This window comes from Zootoca vivipara, chromosome 16, assembly GCF_965207765.1.
Source record: "Zootoca vivipara chromosome 16, rZooViv2.hap1.1, whole genome shotgun sequence".
Classification (NCBI taxonomy): domain Eukaryota; kingdom Metazoa; phylum Chordata; class Lepidosauria; order Squamata; family Lacertidae; genus Zootoca; species Zootoca vivipara.
The window spans coordinates 17,273,281-17,293,311 of record NC_142599.1 but is presented as its reverse complement, the minus strand read 5'-3'; the positions used below and the strand labels follow the sequence as shown (position 1 = coordinate 17,293,311).

At 47.1% G+C, this 20,031-nt stretch overlaps 1 protein-coding gene across 1 annotated transcript in view; it reads right to left on the bottom strand.

Annotated features, from left to right (window-relative positions):
- Window positions 1-16,733: 16,733 nt before the first annotated feature.
- RTN4R (reticulon 4 receptor) overlaps window positions 16,734-20,031 on the bottom strand; it is a 3,771-nt gene continuing 473 nt past the window's right edge. Inside the window, exon 2 of the mRNA XM_060269820.2 lies at window positions 16,734-18,760. Within this exon, the coding sequence (XP_060125803.2) occupies window positions 17,325-18,760 (1,436 nt within the window). The 3' untranslated portion in view covers window positions 16,734-17,324. The remainder of the gene's footprint in view (window positions 18,761-20,031) is intronic.

Genomic DNA, 20,031 nt, shown 5'->3' with positions numbered 1-20,031 from the left:
AAAGCACGTCAAAGTGCAAGTAGATAAATAGGTACCGCTACAGCGGGAAGGTAAATGACGTTTCCGTGCACTGCTCTGGTTCGCCAGAAGCGGCTTTGTCATGCTGGCCACATGACCTGGAAGCTCCCTCGGCCAATAACGCGAGATGAGTGCTACAACCCCAGAGTCGGTCACGACTGGACCTAATGGTCAGGGGTCCCTTTACCTTTACCCCACTGTATGAAATTTGCTCCCACAGGAGGCTTAAAAGTGAATGGATTTTGGAAAATGTGAAAATATGGAGGCTTATAGAGGGAGAAAAAATTAGGCACGGGAAGATAAAATGGGAGTTTGATTTTTCAGTGATTTGAATATTAGATGAAAATGTTAACAATTGATTTATAAGTTGTATAAGATACAAAGGTGTATTTTTATAAAGTAAGAAACTGTTGCAGATGATAAAAAAGGGATGAAAACCGGGGAAGGGGGGGGAGGGGAAGCCCACAAAATATGGTTTTACAATTATGAATGTAAGAAAATTTTTTCTGTTTTGTATTGTTTTTTTTCTCTTTTTTTGCCCTTTCTTTTTTCTCTTTTTTTCCTATTTCTATTTTTCTCTTTTTTTGGTATGACAATAGATGGTTGGATGGATGGCCTCCTGCGTACTGCCCTGGTTTGCTGGAGCTCCCTGGTGGCAGGGGGGGGGGGGCTTTGGGGTCAGGGGAGGGGGAGGAGGACAGAAATCCAAGCATAAAATGGACCATCTCTGACTGTTCACATACATGGGATACTTCTGTGGCAGGGGAGGACCCATGTGGGTGGGTAGGAAGGAGGTGGAAAAGGTGTTTATGTATGTACCGTTTTTTTTGTTTTTTTGTATTTTGTAAAATTAATAAAAAGTATGTTTAAAAAAAAAAAAAGGAGGCAGTGATGGCCACCAACCTAGATGGCTTTAAAGAGGATTAGACAGATTCATGGAAGAGGCTACTGGCTCTGCTCTGCTTCAGAACCCCAGTTGCTGGAAGCCACAGGTGGGGAGAGGGCTCTTGTGCTCTTGCTTGGTGGGATCTGCTTAGACAATGTGAGAACACCATGCTGGACTAGGTGGGCCATTGGCTTGATCCAGAAGGCTCTTTTGATGTTCTTATGACTTGCCATTTATTTGCCTGTGCATAGGAAGCACACAATCCCAAGGGGCATATATCTGCCCAGAGGCTGATAATGCTCAGCTATGTATCACCAAATTCAGCAGAGCATATTGCAATGACTCACCCAGAACTAAGAAGAGTATCTGTAGAAGTGTGCATGCACACGAAATCTCATACCAATGACAAACTTAGTTGGTCTCTAAGGTGCTACTGGAAGGAATTTTTTTTATTTTGTTTCCAAAACTAAGGTGACGTTTCTGGCTTGGCTCTTGCTTCTTATTTCTCCAGCACTTAGTGTTGCTGAGTAAGGTTTGCTAGCTTCATTTCTTGGGAAAGGGGAAGCCATCACTTTCATGAGGCACTGAGCTGCTTGGTTCCCTGGGGTGCCCTAATGGCTTGCAACCAGTGCGCACAAAGAGGGGGAAGGGTGCTTGGCAGAAAGGTGGCTATGAAAAAAAAGGAGCAAATTTTATACAACACTCTGATCCTGAATTTTCACTGCAGCTTGCAGGAAAATAAAGAACACAGGGCTCACAGGTTGAAGAAGTCACCCTGCAACATGGTGAGGACTGTGCTCCCTGATTGGCTGGTGGAGCATGCTTGACAATCCTATCATTGCCTTCTCCTCAGCTGGCTCTTGGTTGAAATTCTCATTGCCGGAGGAGAGAGCAGGAAGCCCTCATTCCGACAGCATTCAGTGCTGTATCAACAAAGCTTCCAGTTAACAGCCCAAATGGGTTATTTTCTGCCTGGCACAATTAGCCGCCCTGGCATTCAGCTGGTATCCAAAGAGGGATTTGGCCCAGTCACTGGGAAAACCTTCCATTTTCCCATGTTGCTGCCAATGCAACCCTAAGCCAAGGCCTCCATTATCCACTCTTCCTGTCCTTTCTTCAGCCAGGCTGTCTCCACCCTCACCACATTGCCGTCCAATGTGGTTTTTACAGGGTGTTGGCAATTCTTGCCCTCCTCACTTCTTGCAACAGGAATCTGTGCTCCAAAACCAGCATTTAGACAAGGCAATGGTTTGCATCAGAAGGAAGCAGCTCTTCCTTCCTTCTCTTGCAACATGTTGCTAATCATTTGCTTGGTCCGAAGAAAGTCGCACTGATTTCAGTGGGGTCCTTACTACCAGTTCAGTGGGCTTAGGATTATTCCCCCCCCCCCAACCTTATAGATGGGACCCCCGGCAAAAGTCATCCCATAATTGCAGCCTGCTGAGGTCCATCTTGTAACAGGGACGGGGAGGCCCTTTTCCATCATGACAATGAGTTTGGGGAGGCAGCTCCTCTTTGAAATAAATCAAGCAGTAAAGATTGGACCTTTAGGACAAACAGGACAGCCAGCCCCCAACTGCCTGACTTCAAACTTAACAACCAGCTCAGAGCAGGTGGTCCTACTTGCCAGCTTCCTCCTCCTCCTCCTCCTCCTGAGTCTCGGTGTTGCCCCTTACAGAACTCAACAGGGAATAGGTTGGCGAGAAACCTAGACTTAGTTAGCTCTGCCTGTCATTGGCTCTGGCACCATGTACTGTTGGGCTCATTGCAATAATTATTTGGAAGATTCAGGACAGTTAAAAGAAAGTACTTCTTCACACAGTGCATAGTTAAACTAAGAAACTTGGTACCACAGGGTAAAGGTAAAGGAGCCCTGGATGGTTAAGTCCCAATCAAAGGCAACTATGGGGTGCAGCACTCACCTCGCTTTCAGGCTGAAGGAGCTGGCGTTTGTCCACAGACAGCTTTCCGGGTCATGTGGCCAGCAGGAGTAAACTACTTCTGGCACAACGGAACACGGTGATGGAAACCAGAGCACATGGAAACGCCGTTTACCTATACCTATTCATCTACTTGCACTGATATGCTTTTGAGCTGCTAGGTTGGCAAGAGCTGGGGCAAAGCAATGGGAGCTCACCCCGTCGTGGGGATTCGAACCACTAACCTTCTGATCGGCAAGCCCATGAGGCTCAGCGGTTTAGACCACAGTGCCACCTGCATCCGTCTCTCACAGGAGGCCATGATGGCCATCAACATGGATGGCTTTAAAAGAGGATTGGACAATTTTTTGGAGAAGAAGGCTAACTGTTGCTACCACTGTCAGAGGAAGTAGTGTTTCTGAATACTAGATGCTGGGAGCCACAGGACAGAAGAGTGCTCTTGTGCTCAGATCCTGCTTGTGGGATTGGTTGGCAACTGGGTGGCTACTGAGAGAACAGGATGCAGGACTACTGTATATGGTCCATTGGCTTCATCCAGCAGACTCTTCTTCTCTTCTTTTTCACCAGTCCCAATGGTCACCAGCAACTACTGAAGTCGAGCATGCACTTTGCTAAGTTTATGTCCTATGCCAATGACCTTTTTATTCACCCAGCCAATTGCTAGCTCTTAATAGCCTCCCTCCGCCCCAAACTGGCCGGTTTTCCTGCAAAGGTTTGTATCTTGTTGCATTCCGATGTGTTGTCTGTATGAAAAACATAGTTGTGTGCTCTGAACCGCCCTGGTGTCATCGACGAAGGGCAGCCTAGGGAAGGTGTAAATAAATAACCTGATGTCCAGGACTTGGGCTAAAAATAAATTTAACTAAAAATTGCTTCCTTCCTCCCAGTAACCTCAAGGTGATTTGGTGCCTGATAGGGCAAATTGGAAGTGAAAGAAAATTAATTCAGGGATGGCTGCTCAGAACTGGTTTCTTTCTACTTAATTCATTTCACATTGACTAAAACAGGCAGGCCCCATATTTTCTCACCACCACTTACTACAAAACAGAGGCTCATTCCTAATAATGTTCATTGTTTGACTGTTTCCTATTCCAAAAGAGACTGAAGTAAAGATTTCCAATCAAGCAGATGCTCTGCCACAGACCTATGGCTATCTATATAAACAGGAAGATAGGAAGTTGCCTTTTGGTCTGTCTTGCTCAGTATTGTTTACACTGACTGATTGAGCCTGAGACCTTCTGCATGCAGTGCAAATGCTCTGTCAGTGAGTGACAATCCTTTCCCCAAGGACCAAATAGATATGCTTACTCTGTTCCATGGACATCCCTATTTTCATCAGAGAAATGTTGGAGGGTATGGAGTTATGCGACCCCTGAGCCAAGAAGATAAGTAACTACCTTTAGAAGACATCTGACTTCTGTATAGGGAAGGTTTTCTGAAGGAGCGTCTCCACCCCCACTCCCCAGCCTGGACACTGAGCTCCAGCTCCGAGGGCCTTCTGGCGGTTTCCTCTCTGCAAGAAGTGAGGTTACAGGGAACCAGGCAGAGGGCCTTCTCGGTGGTGGCGCCCACCCTGTGGAACGCCCTCCCATCAGATGTCAAGGAAATAAACAACTATCTGACTTATAAAAGATATCTGAAGGTACTGTAGCCTTGTTTAGGGAAGTTCCCCAGAGTAGCTGGGGAAATCCAGCCAGATGGGTGGGGTATAAATAATGATAATAATAATAATAATAATAATTACTATTTGTTTAATTAGGTTTTTATATATGTTGGAAGCCACCCAGAATGGCTGGGACAACCTGGTCAGATGAGTGGGGTATAATAGGTAAAGGGGCCCCTGACCATCAGGTCCAGTCGTGTCCGACTCTGGGGTTGCAGCGCTCATCTCGCTCTATAGGCCGAGGGAGCCGGCGTTTGTCCGCAGACAGTTTCCGGGTCATGTGGCCAGCATGACAAAGCTGCTTCTGGCGAACCAGAGCAGCGCACGGAAACGCCGTTTACCTTCCCGCCGGAGCGGTCCCTATTTATCTACTTGCACTTTGATGTGCTTTCGAACTGCTAGGTGGGCAGGAGCTGGGACCGAGCAACAGGAGCTCACCCAGTTGCAGGGATTCGAACTGCCAACCTTCTGATCAGCAAGCCCTAGACTCTGTGGTTTAACCCACAGCGCCACCTGGGTCCCTAGGGGAATAATAATAATAATAATAATAACAACAACAACAATAATTCATCAAATAAATGTTGGAGGGTATCTGGGTCATCAAAAGGTCTACTCAGAGTAGCCTCATTTAAATTAGTTAGGTATGCTCATCTATATCAGTGGTCTGCTTTGAATATGACCAGCATTTGGATATTAACTCCATTTCTGGAACTTTCTCCCCAAACCTCTCAATCTTCTTCTGATGCTCTCATGGTTTGGAAGATAGATCAAAGCCCAAGGGGCCAGAAAGTAGAGCAGACGAGAGTCCCTTAAGGAATAAAGAGAGCCAGGCGAGGCCGACAGAGCTGGTGAATTAATGATGTCAGGAACAAGGACCTATAAGGGAAGATTGGTTTGTAGGAGAGAAGTTTTGTGGTGCTTCTTATGGGACCGTGGCTCAAAGCCATCTCCCGCCTCCGCCCACTGTAATGTGGAATATTTTGTTCCAGCATCTTAAAAACTCATGTAAACATTGGAGAAAATGAGGGGAAAGAGTGTTTGCGACCTCCTGTTCATTACTGCAGATTCCCCCCCCTCCTCTGCCCATCTGACTTCAGAAGGCTGCCCTCATTGCTATGCATCAAGAGCTTCTGCCTTCCAGGTACTGTAATCTGGTGTTAATTCTGTGCTCTGATGGTGGAGGAAAGAACAGAACGGGGGAAGAAGAGAGAGAGAGAGGGAGAGAGAGAAGCTCTAATGAACTAGTAAAAATGATTGATGCGGGTTTCCTTGTCAGGCAGCTGAGCGGCTGTTTGTCAAGAAACAACAAAAAATGTCACAGGGATTTGTAAGCAATTGTAACCATTACATAAAAAGCACTTTGACTAAAAATCACATCAGATAGCTTCCGCGAGTTGCCACCGCTCTAAGTGTGTTAATATAACCACTGGCTCTGCCTGACATTTTCCCAAACAACTTATAAATATTCTGTGGGAGGGGTAAGCAGTCGCTTCTGGTCTGTCGGTCTAGAGGGGAATGGAAGGAACAGGCAGAAGGGTTGGGTCTATAGAAGGTGGTGGAGAAGATCGCCCAGCATCACGAGATCAGGATCCCCTTCTCTCTGCATGGCAGGTGTTGGACTAGATGGTCCTTTGGTTCCCTTAAAGGTAAAGGTAAAGGGACCCCTGACCATTAGGTCCAGTCGTGACCGACTCTGGGGTTGCGCGCTCATCTCGCATTATTGGCCGAGGGAGCCAGCGTATAGCTTCCAGGTCATGTGGCCAGCATGACAAAGCCACTTCTGGCAAACCAGAGCAGCACACGGAAACGCTGTTTACCCTCCCGCTGTAGCGGTTCCTATTTATCTACTTGCATTTTGACGTGCTTTCGAACTGCTAGATTGGCAGGAGCTGGGACCGAGCAACGGGAGCTCACCCCATCACAGGGATTCGAACCGCTGACCTTCTGATCAGCAAGCCCTAGGCTCTGTGGTTTAACCCACAGCGCCACCTGGGTCCTTGGATCCCTTACAACTCTACAATTCTATGATTCTATTACTCTCACTCTGTGCCGAACTATCATCCCTCTCTGGGGCTTCGTTGCATCTGCAATGCCCATGGGAACTCCTTAGGAAGCAGAGATGACAATGTCTGTCTGTCCCCCTTCAGAAAGATACTGAAGAATGATGTGGTCACAGGAAAAGGGTGTAGCTCAGTGGTTAAGAACGTGAGCATACCAACATCTTCTGCATCTCCAAGCATTCAACTTCATTGCCTGCCCATGAGATCTAGTGTGATGGAAGAGGGAGAAAGACTTCTCTCTGTCTACTTGCTCCACACCAAATCTGCAAGGGGCTGCTCTGTTGTGTGAACAAATCTTTCCCCATTCCCTGCACTGATTGCCAATTATTTAGGTGGCCTCTGTGCTCTTCTCTTATGAAGAAGAGAGAACTCTCTCTGTGCCCATCAGAAATCGACAAGCCTCATCAGCGCCAGGGGATCTGTTATGCTCTGATGGCCAAGCAGATGAGTTTTTCTGCCCTGGCTGCCAGCACCAAGCTGTGAAGAATTCACTGGCACCTCAGTTTTTAGCATCATAGGGCCAAGATCTGTTGCAGGGCACAGCTGCATCATAACCTCCTGGCTCCTCACCAGGTGGCATGGGCATTGTTTACGCAAGCTCTGCATCTGGCGCTTGCTCCTCTGCAATGCAGGGCTGTCTGGGCACAGCTGGTGCATTTATCCAGCTGGCAATCCCTGGATCCCATTAGCGTCCCCCTCGACGTGGTGGCAGGGGGCTCCCTGTGCTGAAACAGCCCAGCTTATATCCAGCACATGTCCAGCTGAGGCATTTGATGAGAAGCATCCATGTTATCATGGCAAATAATACCAGTTGCTGGAAGCCACGGAAGAAGAGAGTGCCCTAGTGCTTGAATCCTGCTTGTGGCTCTCCTACAGACATCTGGTTGGCCACTGTGAGAACAGGATACTGAACTAGCTGAGCCCATTGGCCAGATCCAGTAAGCTCTTCTTACATTCTTATGGAAACCTCAGGTGATGAGAATGCTCATATAGTCCAGCACCCTGTTCTCAGTGGCCAACCAAATGCCCCAATGGAAAGCCCATAAGCTGAACCAAGCATAAGAGCATTCTCCCCTCCTGTGGTCTCCAGCAACAGGTATTCAGAAGCATTAATAACATCCCTGGTGACTGGGAGCGGCCGCCGAGACCACATAACACTGGTCTTGAAAGATCTACATTGGCTCCCAGTATGTTTCCGAGCACAATTCAAAGTGTTGGTGCTGACCTTTAAAGCCCTAAATGGCCTAGGTCCAGTATACCTGAAGGAGTGTCTCCACCTCCATCATTCTGCCCGGACACTGAGGTCCAGCTCCGAGGGCCTTCTGGCGATTCCCTCGTTGCGAGAAGCCAAGTTGCAGGGAACCAGGCAGAGGGCCTTCTCGGTAGTGGCGCCCGCCCTGTGGAACGCCCTCCCGAAAGATGTCAAAGAGGAAAGCAACTACTAGACTTTTAGAAGACATCTGAAGGCAGCCCTGTTCAGGGAGGCTTTTAATGTTTAATAGATCACTGTGTTTTATTTTTCTGGTGGATGCCGCCCAGAGTGGCTGGGGAAACCCAGCCAGATGGGCGGGGTATAAATAAATTATTATTATTATTATTATTATTATTATTATTATTATTAGAACAGCCTGCCTAATCAGCCCACTGGCTCACTCACTCTAGCTTCCTGTTCTCACAATGTCCAGGCCAGGAGAACAGGCAGCTCCTGACACTCTGGTCTGGCTCCATACAGAGGGACTGGCGGAGTGCTGCAGTCAGCTCTCTGGAGGGTGAATCATAAGAACATAAGAAGCACATGCTGGATCATCATGGCCCATCTAGTCCAGCACCCTGTCATTACAATGGCCAACCAGATGCATGTTGGAATCCTGGTACAGGATTCGAGCTCAAGGGGAAAATCAAATTATCTATTACTGAGCTATTTTCAGCCTTTGTCAAACCCAGCCTGGAGTCCTGTGCCAAGTTCTGGGTACCACAGTTTAAGAGCAATATTGACAAGCTGGAACATGTGCAGAGGAGGATGTCGCAAGACGGTGAAGCATCTGGAAATCAAGTCTTGTGAGGAATGGTTGAGGGAGTTGGGTAGGTTTAGCCTGCAAAAGAGAAGACTGGGAGTTGATATGATAGCCATCTCCAAGGCCTGGAAGATGGAAGATGAAGCAAGCTTCGTTTCCTGCTGCTGCAGGGCGTAGAACCCAAACATATGGATTCAAATGACAAGAAGGGAAATTCTGACTCAACTGGAAGAAGTTACGGATGGTAAGAGCTGCTTGACTGGAATCAACTACCTTGGGACCACTGAAGTCTGCTTCTGCAGTGGCGGCAAAGTGAGAGGTGTGCTCTTCCATTTCTGCCGCCCGAGGCAGCTGCCTTACCCAGCTTCATGTGCGGGCCAGCTCTGAAATGAGGCGACATTTCAATGGGAGGTGGAAATGTTTTCACATTTTTCGTACATAGTCTCCCCCTCTAACTATCCTAGCATTTGAGGGGGAGTCCATTCCCTTTCCCACTTTATCTAGATCAGACAAATTCCCTGCTGTCAATCCAACAGATGTCTCACCCAGATGGGAAGCAGACGGCCCAAACAGCAGGGGGTGGGGGTGTTCGCATCACCTGCGTGGAGGAGCATATGTTGAGGTTGCTCACCTTTGGGCTTGTTGATTTATGATGGACACAAACCACCTTTTGCTTGGAGGACACAAAAGCTCCTGGGAATGCATATCAAGCAGACAGGCAAGCAAGCTGGGGTTTGGCGGGAGGTGGGCATTAGCAGCTGTTCCTTTTCTGGTTTCAGAATGATGATGGGCCATGGTGCTCCTTGGCAGGTTGCAGAGCCGCTATCTGGATTTCCAGAGTGGTGGAGGAAGTCTCATGGAGAAGGCATCAGAGATGCTTCCAAAGATCATAGAATCATAGAGTTGGAAGAGACCACAAGGGCCATCCAGTCCAACCCCCTGCCAAGCAGGAAACACCATCAAAGCATTCCTGACAGATGGCTGTCAAGCCTCTGCTTAAAGACCTCCAAAGAAAGAGACTCCACCACACTCCTTGGTAGCAAATTCCACTGCCGAACAGCTCTTACTGTCAGGAAGTTCTTCCTAATGTTTAGGTGGAATCTTCTTTCTTGAAGTTTGAATCCATTGCTCCGTGTCTGCTTCTCTGGAGCAGCAGAAAACAATCTTTCTCCCTCCTCCATATGGCATCCTTTCATATATTTGAACATGGCTGGATGAGACTGGATGGAACATGGCTGGATGAGGAGATCTCATCTCTGGATGAGATCTCGTCATCCAGATGTCTCCCCGCGTCCTGAATGATCTGGTCCCAAAATGAAACTGATGCACTCAAAGGCCTCCCCTCTTCATTTTTTATTTTTTTTTAAAAAAATCCATTTCTGAATTTTGTACACTGTGCTGCGGATGCCATAACTTCTGTTCTGGATCATAAGGAAATACCTTATACCAAAGGAAAGCGAATGGGGCCATAGCTCAGTGGCAAAGCATCTGCCTTGCATGCAAAAGCCAGTGTAGTGTAGTGTAGTGTAGTGTAGTGTAGTGTAGTGTAGTGTCGAACTAGTGTAGTTAGAGTATCAAACTAGGAACTGGGAGACCCGGGTTCAGATCATTTCTGTATCAGTTTGCCTGAAAAGAAATCAGCACAAAAGTCCATATGCAATTTCTTGCACATTTCTCTAACATACACATTTGAGCACGTAATGTTGCCTAATATGTGCATTTTTGCAAGTAGAGCAGCTCAGACCCCTTGAAAGGATCCAGAGCTCTCAGCGGGGTCTGGGTGGAGTGAATGAACATTGGCTGAGCATGCCTGAGAGCATGCTGAGAGCAGGGGAACACGCACACACACACACACAGAGAGAGAGAGAGAGAGAGAGAGAGAGAGAGAGAGAGAGAGAGAGAGAGAGAGAAATGAACAGGTTTGAACCGTCTGCTCACCAGCTGGCAGAGGCGCCAGGCTGCCCGCAAGCTTGAAGAGTTGTTGTGTACATCACACACATATGACATCACATGCGCAACACTCGCATGTGATGTCACGTGTGTGACACATGTTGTGTGATGTCATACGCGTCTTCCAATGCCGTGCAGGCTGGTGTAGCCTCCTGCGATGTTGCGCTGGGCCCCTTCAACACTGGGGGGCTGGGCCCCTTCAAGCAAATATTGAGGGGACTGAAGACCCCCCTAGAGTTGGGGTGCCTGCCTGCTGTTGAGGATTCCATTCTGCTCAGTTGGGCCGTGTGTGTGTGTGTGTGTGTGTGTGTGTGTGTGTGTTCGCCAGGTGGCAAGTGGAGGACCCAAACCTGCCACCTGCAGGGGTCTGTTGGGCCAAAGTGTTCCCTGACATTCAACATTAACCCCTGCCCAATTGATTCAGGGCCGGATCCAGCCTGGGTGTTAAGAACACAGGAAGAGCCTGCTGGATCAGGCCAATTAGCCATCTAGTCCAGCATCCTGTTCTCACAGTGGCCAACCAGATGCCTTTGGGAAATCTGCAAGCAGGACTTGAGCGCAACAACTTGCTTCTTCCATACCTTCCAACATTTCTCCAATGAAAATAGGGACATCCTGTTGTTGTTGTTGTTGCTGCTATTATTATTATTGGTATTGTTATTGTTGGGGGTGATTTGGGGCCTTGGATAGGTTTAGTCCCTTGTACCTACGGGACCACCTCTCCTGATATACCCCACGGAGGACCTTAAGGTCCACAAATAACAACATGTTGGAGTTCCCAAGCCATAAGGTGGTTAGATTGGTCTCAGCTAAAGTACCGGCCCTGATTTGGTGGAACGCTCTCTCCCAGGAGACCAGGGCCCTGCAGGATTTGACATCAGGGCCTGCAAGACGGAGCTGTTCCGCCTGGCCTTTGGGCTGGACTCAGTCTGACCCCTATGTTTTCCTCCCTGTAAGGGGGAGGGCTTATAGGGAAATCCCCCCCTCATCAGGTCAAGTTCCTCTCAGAGCAGTAAGTCCAGTAGCGGATCAGATTACAGGAGTAAGGAAGCAGAGAGGGAGGGACAAGGCTCTAGCAGCGTCAAAGAGCCTCAACACCGAGTAGAGAGGGAGGCAGCTGGGGAGGAAATGACAGGAGAGCAGTCAGAAGGACGGCCCTCCCCCCCCATGCCTGAATTGAGGCATACGGCACCCCGTAGGACAAGAGGGAGGCGCTTTGGGGTTCCCAAGCTGTTATGATGGGCGCGAAACAGAAGGAAGCCATTGCGAGGTTCTGACTCAGACTAAGCAGACATGTTTTCCAGATACTTTGCACTGTAAATAGAAGGCACAGTAAAAAACACCTTAAAGACAAGCAGGTGTGGAGCGTCATTACTCAAGAGTAGCCGCAAGAACCTCTGACACTCCCTTATGGTTTTGATTTGGGCTACTTTAAAATGAGGCTGCATTTAAAAATTTTAAATTTAAACTGTATTTTAACCCGTATTTTAATTGTTTTTCTTTCTTTTACGTCTTATTGTAAGTTTACTGGTGTCAGCCGCCCTGAGCCCGGTTTTGATTTGGGAGAGCGAGGTATAAATAAAAATTATTATTATTAGTAGTAGTATTATTATTGTCTGTGCCCAGCACTAGCACACAACTCTTTCCCTTCCACATCCTCCAAAGCATAGCCCTCGGATATATATGAGACATAGTATAGGAGAGGGCAGAAAGGTGCCTTTGTGTGCTCTGTGAATGCATGTGAGAATGCGTGTGAACCAGTATGGGGGGCCAGTACCCACCCACTGGCACGCGGACTTCAGAGGGCTCGCCAACTCCCTCAGCAACTCCAAAAGAAAGTTAGACACCACTGCTTTGGGGGGGGGAGGTGTTTTGTTATATATCTTTTAACGTTTGAATGTATTAGTATACGTGGTTTCCCCTCAATAACTTCTAAGATGGTCTGCAGTTCGTTCTACTGCCTTGGGACTTCATTACCACATTGCTTCCTCCTTCTGCCTTGCCTCAGAGCCAGCATTTACCAGTCAGCAACTTCTGCAACCCAGTGAAGGTTGCTAAGAGCTCCCAGACCCACTTCCTAATTAGCAGAGAAGCAGGCGGCTGGAGGAAGTGTTTGCTAATGAATCGCAATCTGCTGGGCTGATGTTCCAGTGGACATCCCATAGCATATTACAAAGAGAGGCGGTGTGGTGTAGTGTTTAGTGGACTGGAAGAAGCAAAGATCACCAGTGTCGAAGCAATGATTCTTCAACATCAACTTTGTTGGACTGGTCATGTTGTGTGAATTCCCGATTATGGTCTTCCAAAGCAACTGCTCTATTCTGAATTTAAACATGGAAAGCTCAATGCTGGTGATCAACAAGAGAGGTTTAAAGAATCTCTCAAGGCAAATCTAATTTTTTTTAAAAAAATAGTATGAACACCGACAACTGGGAAACACTGGCCTGCGAGTGCTCCAATTGGAGAACAGACTTTACCAAAGGTGTCTTGGACTCTGAAGACGCTTGAACTCAGGACGAAACGTGCTAAGAGGAAGGCAGGCTTGGCAAACCCTCACCGTTATCAACTCCTGCCCAGAAACCTATGTCTCCACTGTGGAAGGACATGCGGATCCAGAATTGGCCTCCACAGTCACTTACGGACTCACTGTTCAAACCGTGTTCATGGAAGGCAATCTTACTCGGCTATGAGTGATTGCCAAAGAAGAAGAAGAGTGTCAGAGTCAGACCTGGGAGATCAGGGTTCAAGCAGCCACTCAGCCTACAGAAGCTTTTCTACTAGGGATAACGGACACAGGCATAGCAAGAGAAGATCAAAAAATATTCCTCTATGCCACAGGAGCGGCAAGGATCCTAATTGCTAAATACTGGAAAAAAGAAACTGTGCCAGCAAGAAAGGAATGGCAAGATAAACTGTTAGAGTATATTGAACTGACTAGATTAACAGAGGCAATTAGAGATCACACTAGACAAGAGTTTCAAAAAGCATGGGGAAAATGCAGAGAATACTTCACAAAACAGTGCAATAAAATACATACATGGACTTGTTTTGATTAATGTCTGCAGGAGACTTTGTGGATATTTAAGTTGTAATTAGAAAAATCTTAATAATTATTCATCAAGATATAAGAAGTAAATAAGGAGGCCAGATACAGGATAAAGGAAGTCATTTATTTGGTTGTTTGTATTGTATGTTAGGGGATGCAGGTGGTGCTGTGGGTTAAACCACAGAGCCTAGGGCTTGCCAATCAGAAGTTCGGCAGTTCGAATCCCTGCGATGGGGTGAGCTCCCATTGCTCGGTCCCAGCTCCTGCCAACCTAGCAGATCAAAGGCACGTCAAAGTGCAAGTAGATAAATAGGTACCACTACAGCGGGAAGGTAAACAGCGTTTCCGTGCGCTGCTCTGGTTTGCCAGAAGTGGCTTAGTCATGCTGGCCACATGACCCGGAAGCTATACGGCGGCTCCCTCAGCCAATAATGCGAGATGAGCGCGCAACCCCAGAGTTGGTCATGACTGGACCTAATGGTCAGGGGTCCCTTTACCTTTACCTTTATGTTCACTGCATGTTATGTTCACGTTTAATGAGGGTGGATTTGTGTATTGGGGGGTGGGTGGGGTTGTGTTATGTTGTAAATAAAATTCCAATAAAAATTAAAACAAAAAACTAACGGCCACTCAGCCATGAAGCTCACTGGGTGACTTTAGGGCAGCCACTCACTCCTCACCTAAGCTACCTCACAGGGTTGTTGTAAGGATTAAACGAGGAGGGGGAATAAACCATGTACAGTACCTTGAGCTCCTTGGAGGAAAGGTGGAAAAACAAACAAAACTGGACAGGTTATTTCCACCTCACATCCTATGCAGGAAGGGGGGTTCTGTCATGTTTAATGCTACTTTACATCTTCTATGGGCATATTTTGGTTCTTCTGAAGCTCACCTAAATATCAGTAGTTTTCCTCCTGAGAAGATGCTTCCAGGAAGCACAAACAGCCCTGCAAAGGTCAGGAACGAAAGGTGCTGCTTAGGGATAAGGGAGGAGTTTGATTTACTTTCCATTTTAACACGCATTTAATGATTCACACTTCCAGAAACTTTCTGATAAAAGAACCCTTTGAAATTCACACTTCTCCGAATTTTGTGATGTGGTTTTCTGGTTAGAAAAATAAGTATGCACAATAATGCATATCTCTGGTTAAAAAAAAAGCACACATGACATAAAATAGAAATGCATTGTTTCAGGGGAAATTGCGGCCCCTAATATACCATTATTGGAGAAATATTGTTCAGAGATGTCAGAAACCTGCCCTGCCATAAATCAGAGCAGGGCCTTTGCTGTGGCTGCCCCTGTTCCGTGGATTAGCATTCCTGTTGGGGTACAGAAGGCCCCTTCTGTCAACACTTTCTGCACAAAGTTGAAAACTTTTCTGTTTCGATGGGCTTTCCCAGCTGGATGAAAAGGTCTATGCCATCAGTGTCTACTTTGTATTAAAAAATTAACAAGTCTTCTGTTTTCCGTGTTGTGGCTGTCTCTTTTTAAGCTGTTTTTTTTTTAAGGTATAGATCACCTTGAGAGTCATGCGGAAGGTGACCAAAAGGTAAATGGATGTGTATGTGTGTGAGAGAAGAGGGGTGGTGTAGTGGTTAGAGTGTCGGACTAGAACCTAGGGGACCAGGGTTCAAATCATCGTTTGACAATGAAGGTCACTGTGTGTCCCTTGGCCCAGTCACTACCTCTCTCAGTTGTTGTTGTGGGGATTAAACGAGGAAGGGCAAGGAACCATGTATGTCAACTTGATCTCCTTGAAAGGGAAAAAGGGAGGATATAAATGCAATAGTTAGATTCCCAAATGCCAACAAATTTCTCTGAGGATTTTTTTTAAAAAATAAAATAAAATAAAAAATAAATCGCATACTGATACAGATGCATGGAGGATGTAAGACTGAAAAAGTGGCAGAAATCAGATCTGACAGCTTCATCGATCCCTGGTTTCCGTACACACTATCACTGTTTCCTCTGCCATGAATATAACCAGCGGGGAAGGCGATGACCTAAGAGGAATGTAGCTGATGCTCCAATGTAGTTTGGCCTGTTTCCAATCAGGTGTGTGTGTGTGTGTGTGTGTGTGTGTGTGTGTGTTCACAGAAGCAATTTTGCAACATCTCTGCACCAGCGGAGCTTTGATCATCCACTCCCTGGCTGCGTTGGCTGGGGCTGATAGGAGCTGTAGTCCAAAACATCTGGATGGCAGCAAGTTGGCTTAGCGGTGGAAATATCCAAGAAACTTTTTTAAGAATCAGGTCAAAGGGGGGGCCCATCTAGTCCAGCATCCCATGTCCAACCAGAAGCTTGTAGGAAAACCCACAAGCAGGACCTGAACACAAAAGCTCTCTCTTGTGGCTTCCGGAAACGGGCATTCGGAAGCATCACCGCCTCCGATATGTTCAGATTCCAAAGGTGATTAGCTCTTCTGCGAAAGCTGCAAATCCTAGCGCGTCAACTCTGCATGTTTTGACACAAGAAAATCCCCCAGACCTGCCAAAAGACATGACTCAGCTGCACAACACATGCATATATAAATATCCAGCAGATAACACAGTGAACACACACCTCTTCCCAATTTTCCTCCCCCCCCCCAGCAACTCCTGTCAATCCTCAAGGTTTCATTCTTATTTTCCTCGCTTGGCTTGGGGCCTGGTTTATACATCCTTTTTCTATTCTGGGCCATCTGAAATATGTATGATGCTAGGAGAGACTGAAGGGAGCTTGTGAGGGGAGGGGAACCGTACCACTAATGCAGTGGGTTCCGTGCAATGAAATCCTTTGTTGCTGCCAATTAGAGATTGCATAATGGCAAGCTCCATGCCTTATTCATCACCTCCCTTCCAGCTGACAGCCCGCCTCAGGTGGTGACTGCTAGAGCTAAAATCCAAAAAAGGGAGAACCCAGGATTGACATATATGTGAGACATTTGTCTGTTTGCACATCTCTGTGTGTGCAGAGGACACGGTAAAGGGGGCAAAAAAAAGAAAAGAAAACCTTTATTTCATATCTTTTTTTGTCATTGTTGAACTTGTACACAAGTAAAATAAAATGCATATCTTATATATAATTTATATATATATATACTGCAGTCTCGAGGGGATGAAAAGGGATGCATTCTTTAACAAATGCCCCTGTAAACATGGCGGAATAATGAAGATGGAAAGGTGGTTGAACTGCAAGGATCAGAAAAGCAGGAGCCGCAATGACATCGTTGTGTCACCTCCTCAAATGATAGGGGAGAATTGCAACATCATTCAAGGATGGTTTCAAATTACAAGTAACACTTTGGAAAACATTTTGAAAATGGCGTATTTGCATCTTTTATTATTTTTTTCTATTTTATTTCACTTTTTTTTTTTCATAGGTAAATCTTTCTCTTTCTCTCTCTTTTTTTCTTTTAAACCATCAGCTGTGGCTATAGACTCTCGTGGGCAAGTGCAGTTCCAAGGACAGAAAAATAATAATAATAATTAAAAATTAAAACACATAAATTTCAGGAGGAACAAATAAATTATGTACAACGTTTTTTGTTTTGTTTTTTATAAAGGCATCCAGTTAACTCGTAGTGTAACAAAGTTTTGTTCTGTTTTGTATTTCCCCACCTCTGGGATTAACTTTCTTCTTGTTTGTGGAAGTGAATTTTTTTTTAATGGTTTTATTTATTTATTTTAAGCAAAAGTCCTGGGATTAAAGTATCACTCCTCAAGGAAAGGGGCGGGAGGGAAACAAGAGAGATCTTGTTGTCATTTCAACAGGACCAGAATAGACTCCACACCAACAGAGAGATCGATAGGCTCGGGATTAGCCGTGAGGTGGTACTTTGCGTGGGCTGAGCCGTCATGCGACACTGTGACCTAGACTTGTTCTTTTTCGAACACCCCTGCCTCTTTTTGGTTGGGACTGTCGAAGGTTCGATGGGGCCTAGGAACTCAGGTTTCAAATTGGTCAGTGGAGGGTCCACTGCACTTGGAAAGGTCCCAAACGGGGAGTCGTTGATCTGTTTGTTGCTGCTGTTTTTGGAGGGGTCTGTCTCCACCTGGGGCTTAGTTTTGGCGATGTTTTCCTTATCCTTGAGGGGATTGTTGGAGGAGGCCCGGCTGCTGTGGGACGACGGGCCCGCCTTGGCTTTGGCTTCATAAATAAAAGACTTGTCCATCTCCGGCTGGCAGCATTTCTGCCCGCCATCGTGGGGGCTTAGAGGAGGGTCGGCGGTTGGCAATTTGCCAGTCCTGGTCTTAGTGCTAAAGACGCTCGTTCTGATCTGGTTGAAAGAGTCGACGCATCCCTCCAGGTCGGCGCTCTGCAGCCGTTTGAGGTCCCTCCCTGCCAGGTGAGTGGGCAGGTGGCACTCAAGTTCCGATGAAGACCCTTTGAACTGCTTGAACCAATCCCAGAGTGACCGGGCTTGGCAGTCGCAAACCCACTGGTTGCCGTTCAAGCGGAGGTACTGGAGGGAGACCAAGGGAGCCATCGTCTCTCCCGTCAGCACCGTCAGGTTGTTATTAAAAAGGTACAAGGTCATCACTTTCCCCAGGTCGTGGAAAGCCCTACGGTGGATCACACTCACCCGGTTCTGATGCAAGAGGAGCCGATCCAGGTTGATCAACCCCCGGAACACGTTTTCCGACAAACTCTTTATTCTGTTCCCGTGCAAAAACAGATAGGTGAGGTTAGCAAGATCCAGAAAGGTGTCATCCAGGAGGTTCTGCAGGCTGTTGTCCTGCAGGTAGAGGTACTGCAGAGAGAATAGCCCCCGGAAGAGCCCCGTGGAGAGCTCCAGGAGGCCACAACGGTCAAGGTGCAAGGTATGGAGGTGGACAAGGCCTTGGAAGGTGGAAGGGTTGATGGACCTCAGGATGGTGTTGTCGCTGAGGTCCAGCTCCTCCAGCTTGTCGAGCCCGTAGAAAGCCCCGGGTTCGATCAGGCTGATGTTGTTGGAATGGATCCAGAGAATGGACATGTTCCGGCAGGAGGTGAAGCTGGTGGAACGGATCACGGTGATCTTGTTGCTGTGGAGGAAGATGCGCTGGGTCTGGATGGGGATCTCGGTGGGGACGGCTCCAAGTCCTTGCTGTTGACAGCTGATAGTGATCTTGGGTTCGCTGTAGCATACGCAAGCCCCCGGGCAGGATTCCGCTTCCGACGGGAAGTTCAAGCACAGCACCAAAATTAGCAGTTTGCTTCCTGGAGGAACAGCCAAAAGGGGAGGGTGGGGGGAGGAAGAAGAGAGAGCGATATGCAAATTAGATCATTAGCACCTTCTTTTCCAGCATCCCCTACATTAGCTCAAAATGCACCTTTGGAAAATTCATTAGCTGCACAACCTTGGCGAACATGCATGACCTTGATGAAAACACAGGCATTACTTTTGTTCCACCAGCCTGAGAATCAGCTCAAGGAAAGGAAGGAATAAAGCTTAGCAGAGGAGCTCATTGTACCCTTTCGCTTGTCCTGGCCTGATTTGGGTCAAAAGTAGATGTGGAGCAGGGTGGGGGGGAGAGAACGATAAGAAAGAAAAGCACTTCAGGTAGGCCACATTCACACCATAGCAGTATCATACCGCTTTAAACAGCCTTGGCTTCCAACAAGGAATCTCGGCAGCTGTAGTTTGTTATGGGCGCTGAGAGTCATTAGGAGCCCTCCATTCGCCCCACACCAAGAACTACAATTCTCAGAGCTGTTTAACCATCAGTCTGGAAACTCTGGGAACTCTGGAAACCGTAGTAAGGTGAGATATCAGATAACCGAAAGCAGCTAAAAGCACTAGCACAGCCAACACATTTAAAAACAGATTATAACCCTAAGAAGTGGACACTCATGGGTAGGGTTGCCAGACTCAAGAGAGGACAGGACTTCTGTGCCTTTAATTGCCCTGCTCTCTTTTGAGTCTGGAAACCTTAAAGAGAAACCAGCAGACCCTTTGCTTGGAAATTAAACAAAGGGTCTGCTGGTTTCTCTTTAAGGTTTCCAGACTCAAAAGAGAGCAGGGCAATTAAAGGCACAGAAGTCCTGTCCTCTATTGAGTCTGGCAACCCTACAGATGGGGAAACATCCCATGACACAACAAAAAGGTCTTCAATTGTTCCCGGAAAGTGCAGATAGTGACCACCTGTTGTATCTCAACACCAATGTTATTCTACGGAATAGGGGCAGTCACACTGAAGGCCCTGCTCCTCTGAGTTACTGCAGAGGGGACTTTGAGATCTTTGGAACTGAAAGGGGAAACTCTCCCACAGACACCAGTGATCTACTGGGTGCATAAGAGATAAGGTGGCACCTCAACATTAGTGTCAGGGTCGAGACAGATGAGGGGGAAGAGTGGTGGCACAGCCCCCCTGACTAAGTGGCACCCACTTCGTTCATGCCGGGGGAAGACTGGTGGAGGCACACCTCAGAAGAGGAAGAAGGAGAAAGATCAGAGCTGGGAGAAGTTGGGTCAGAAGCAGGCCCCAGTC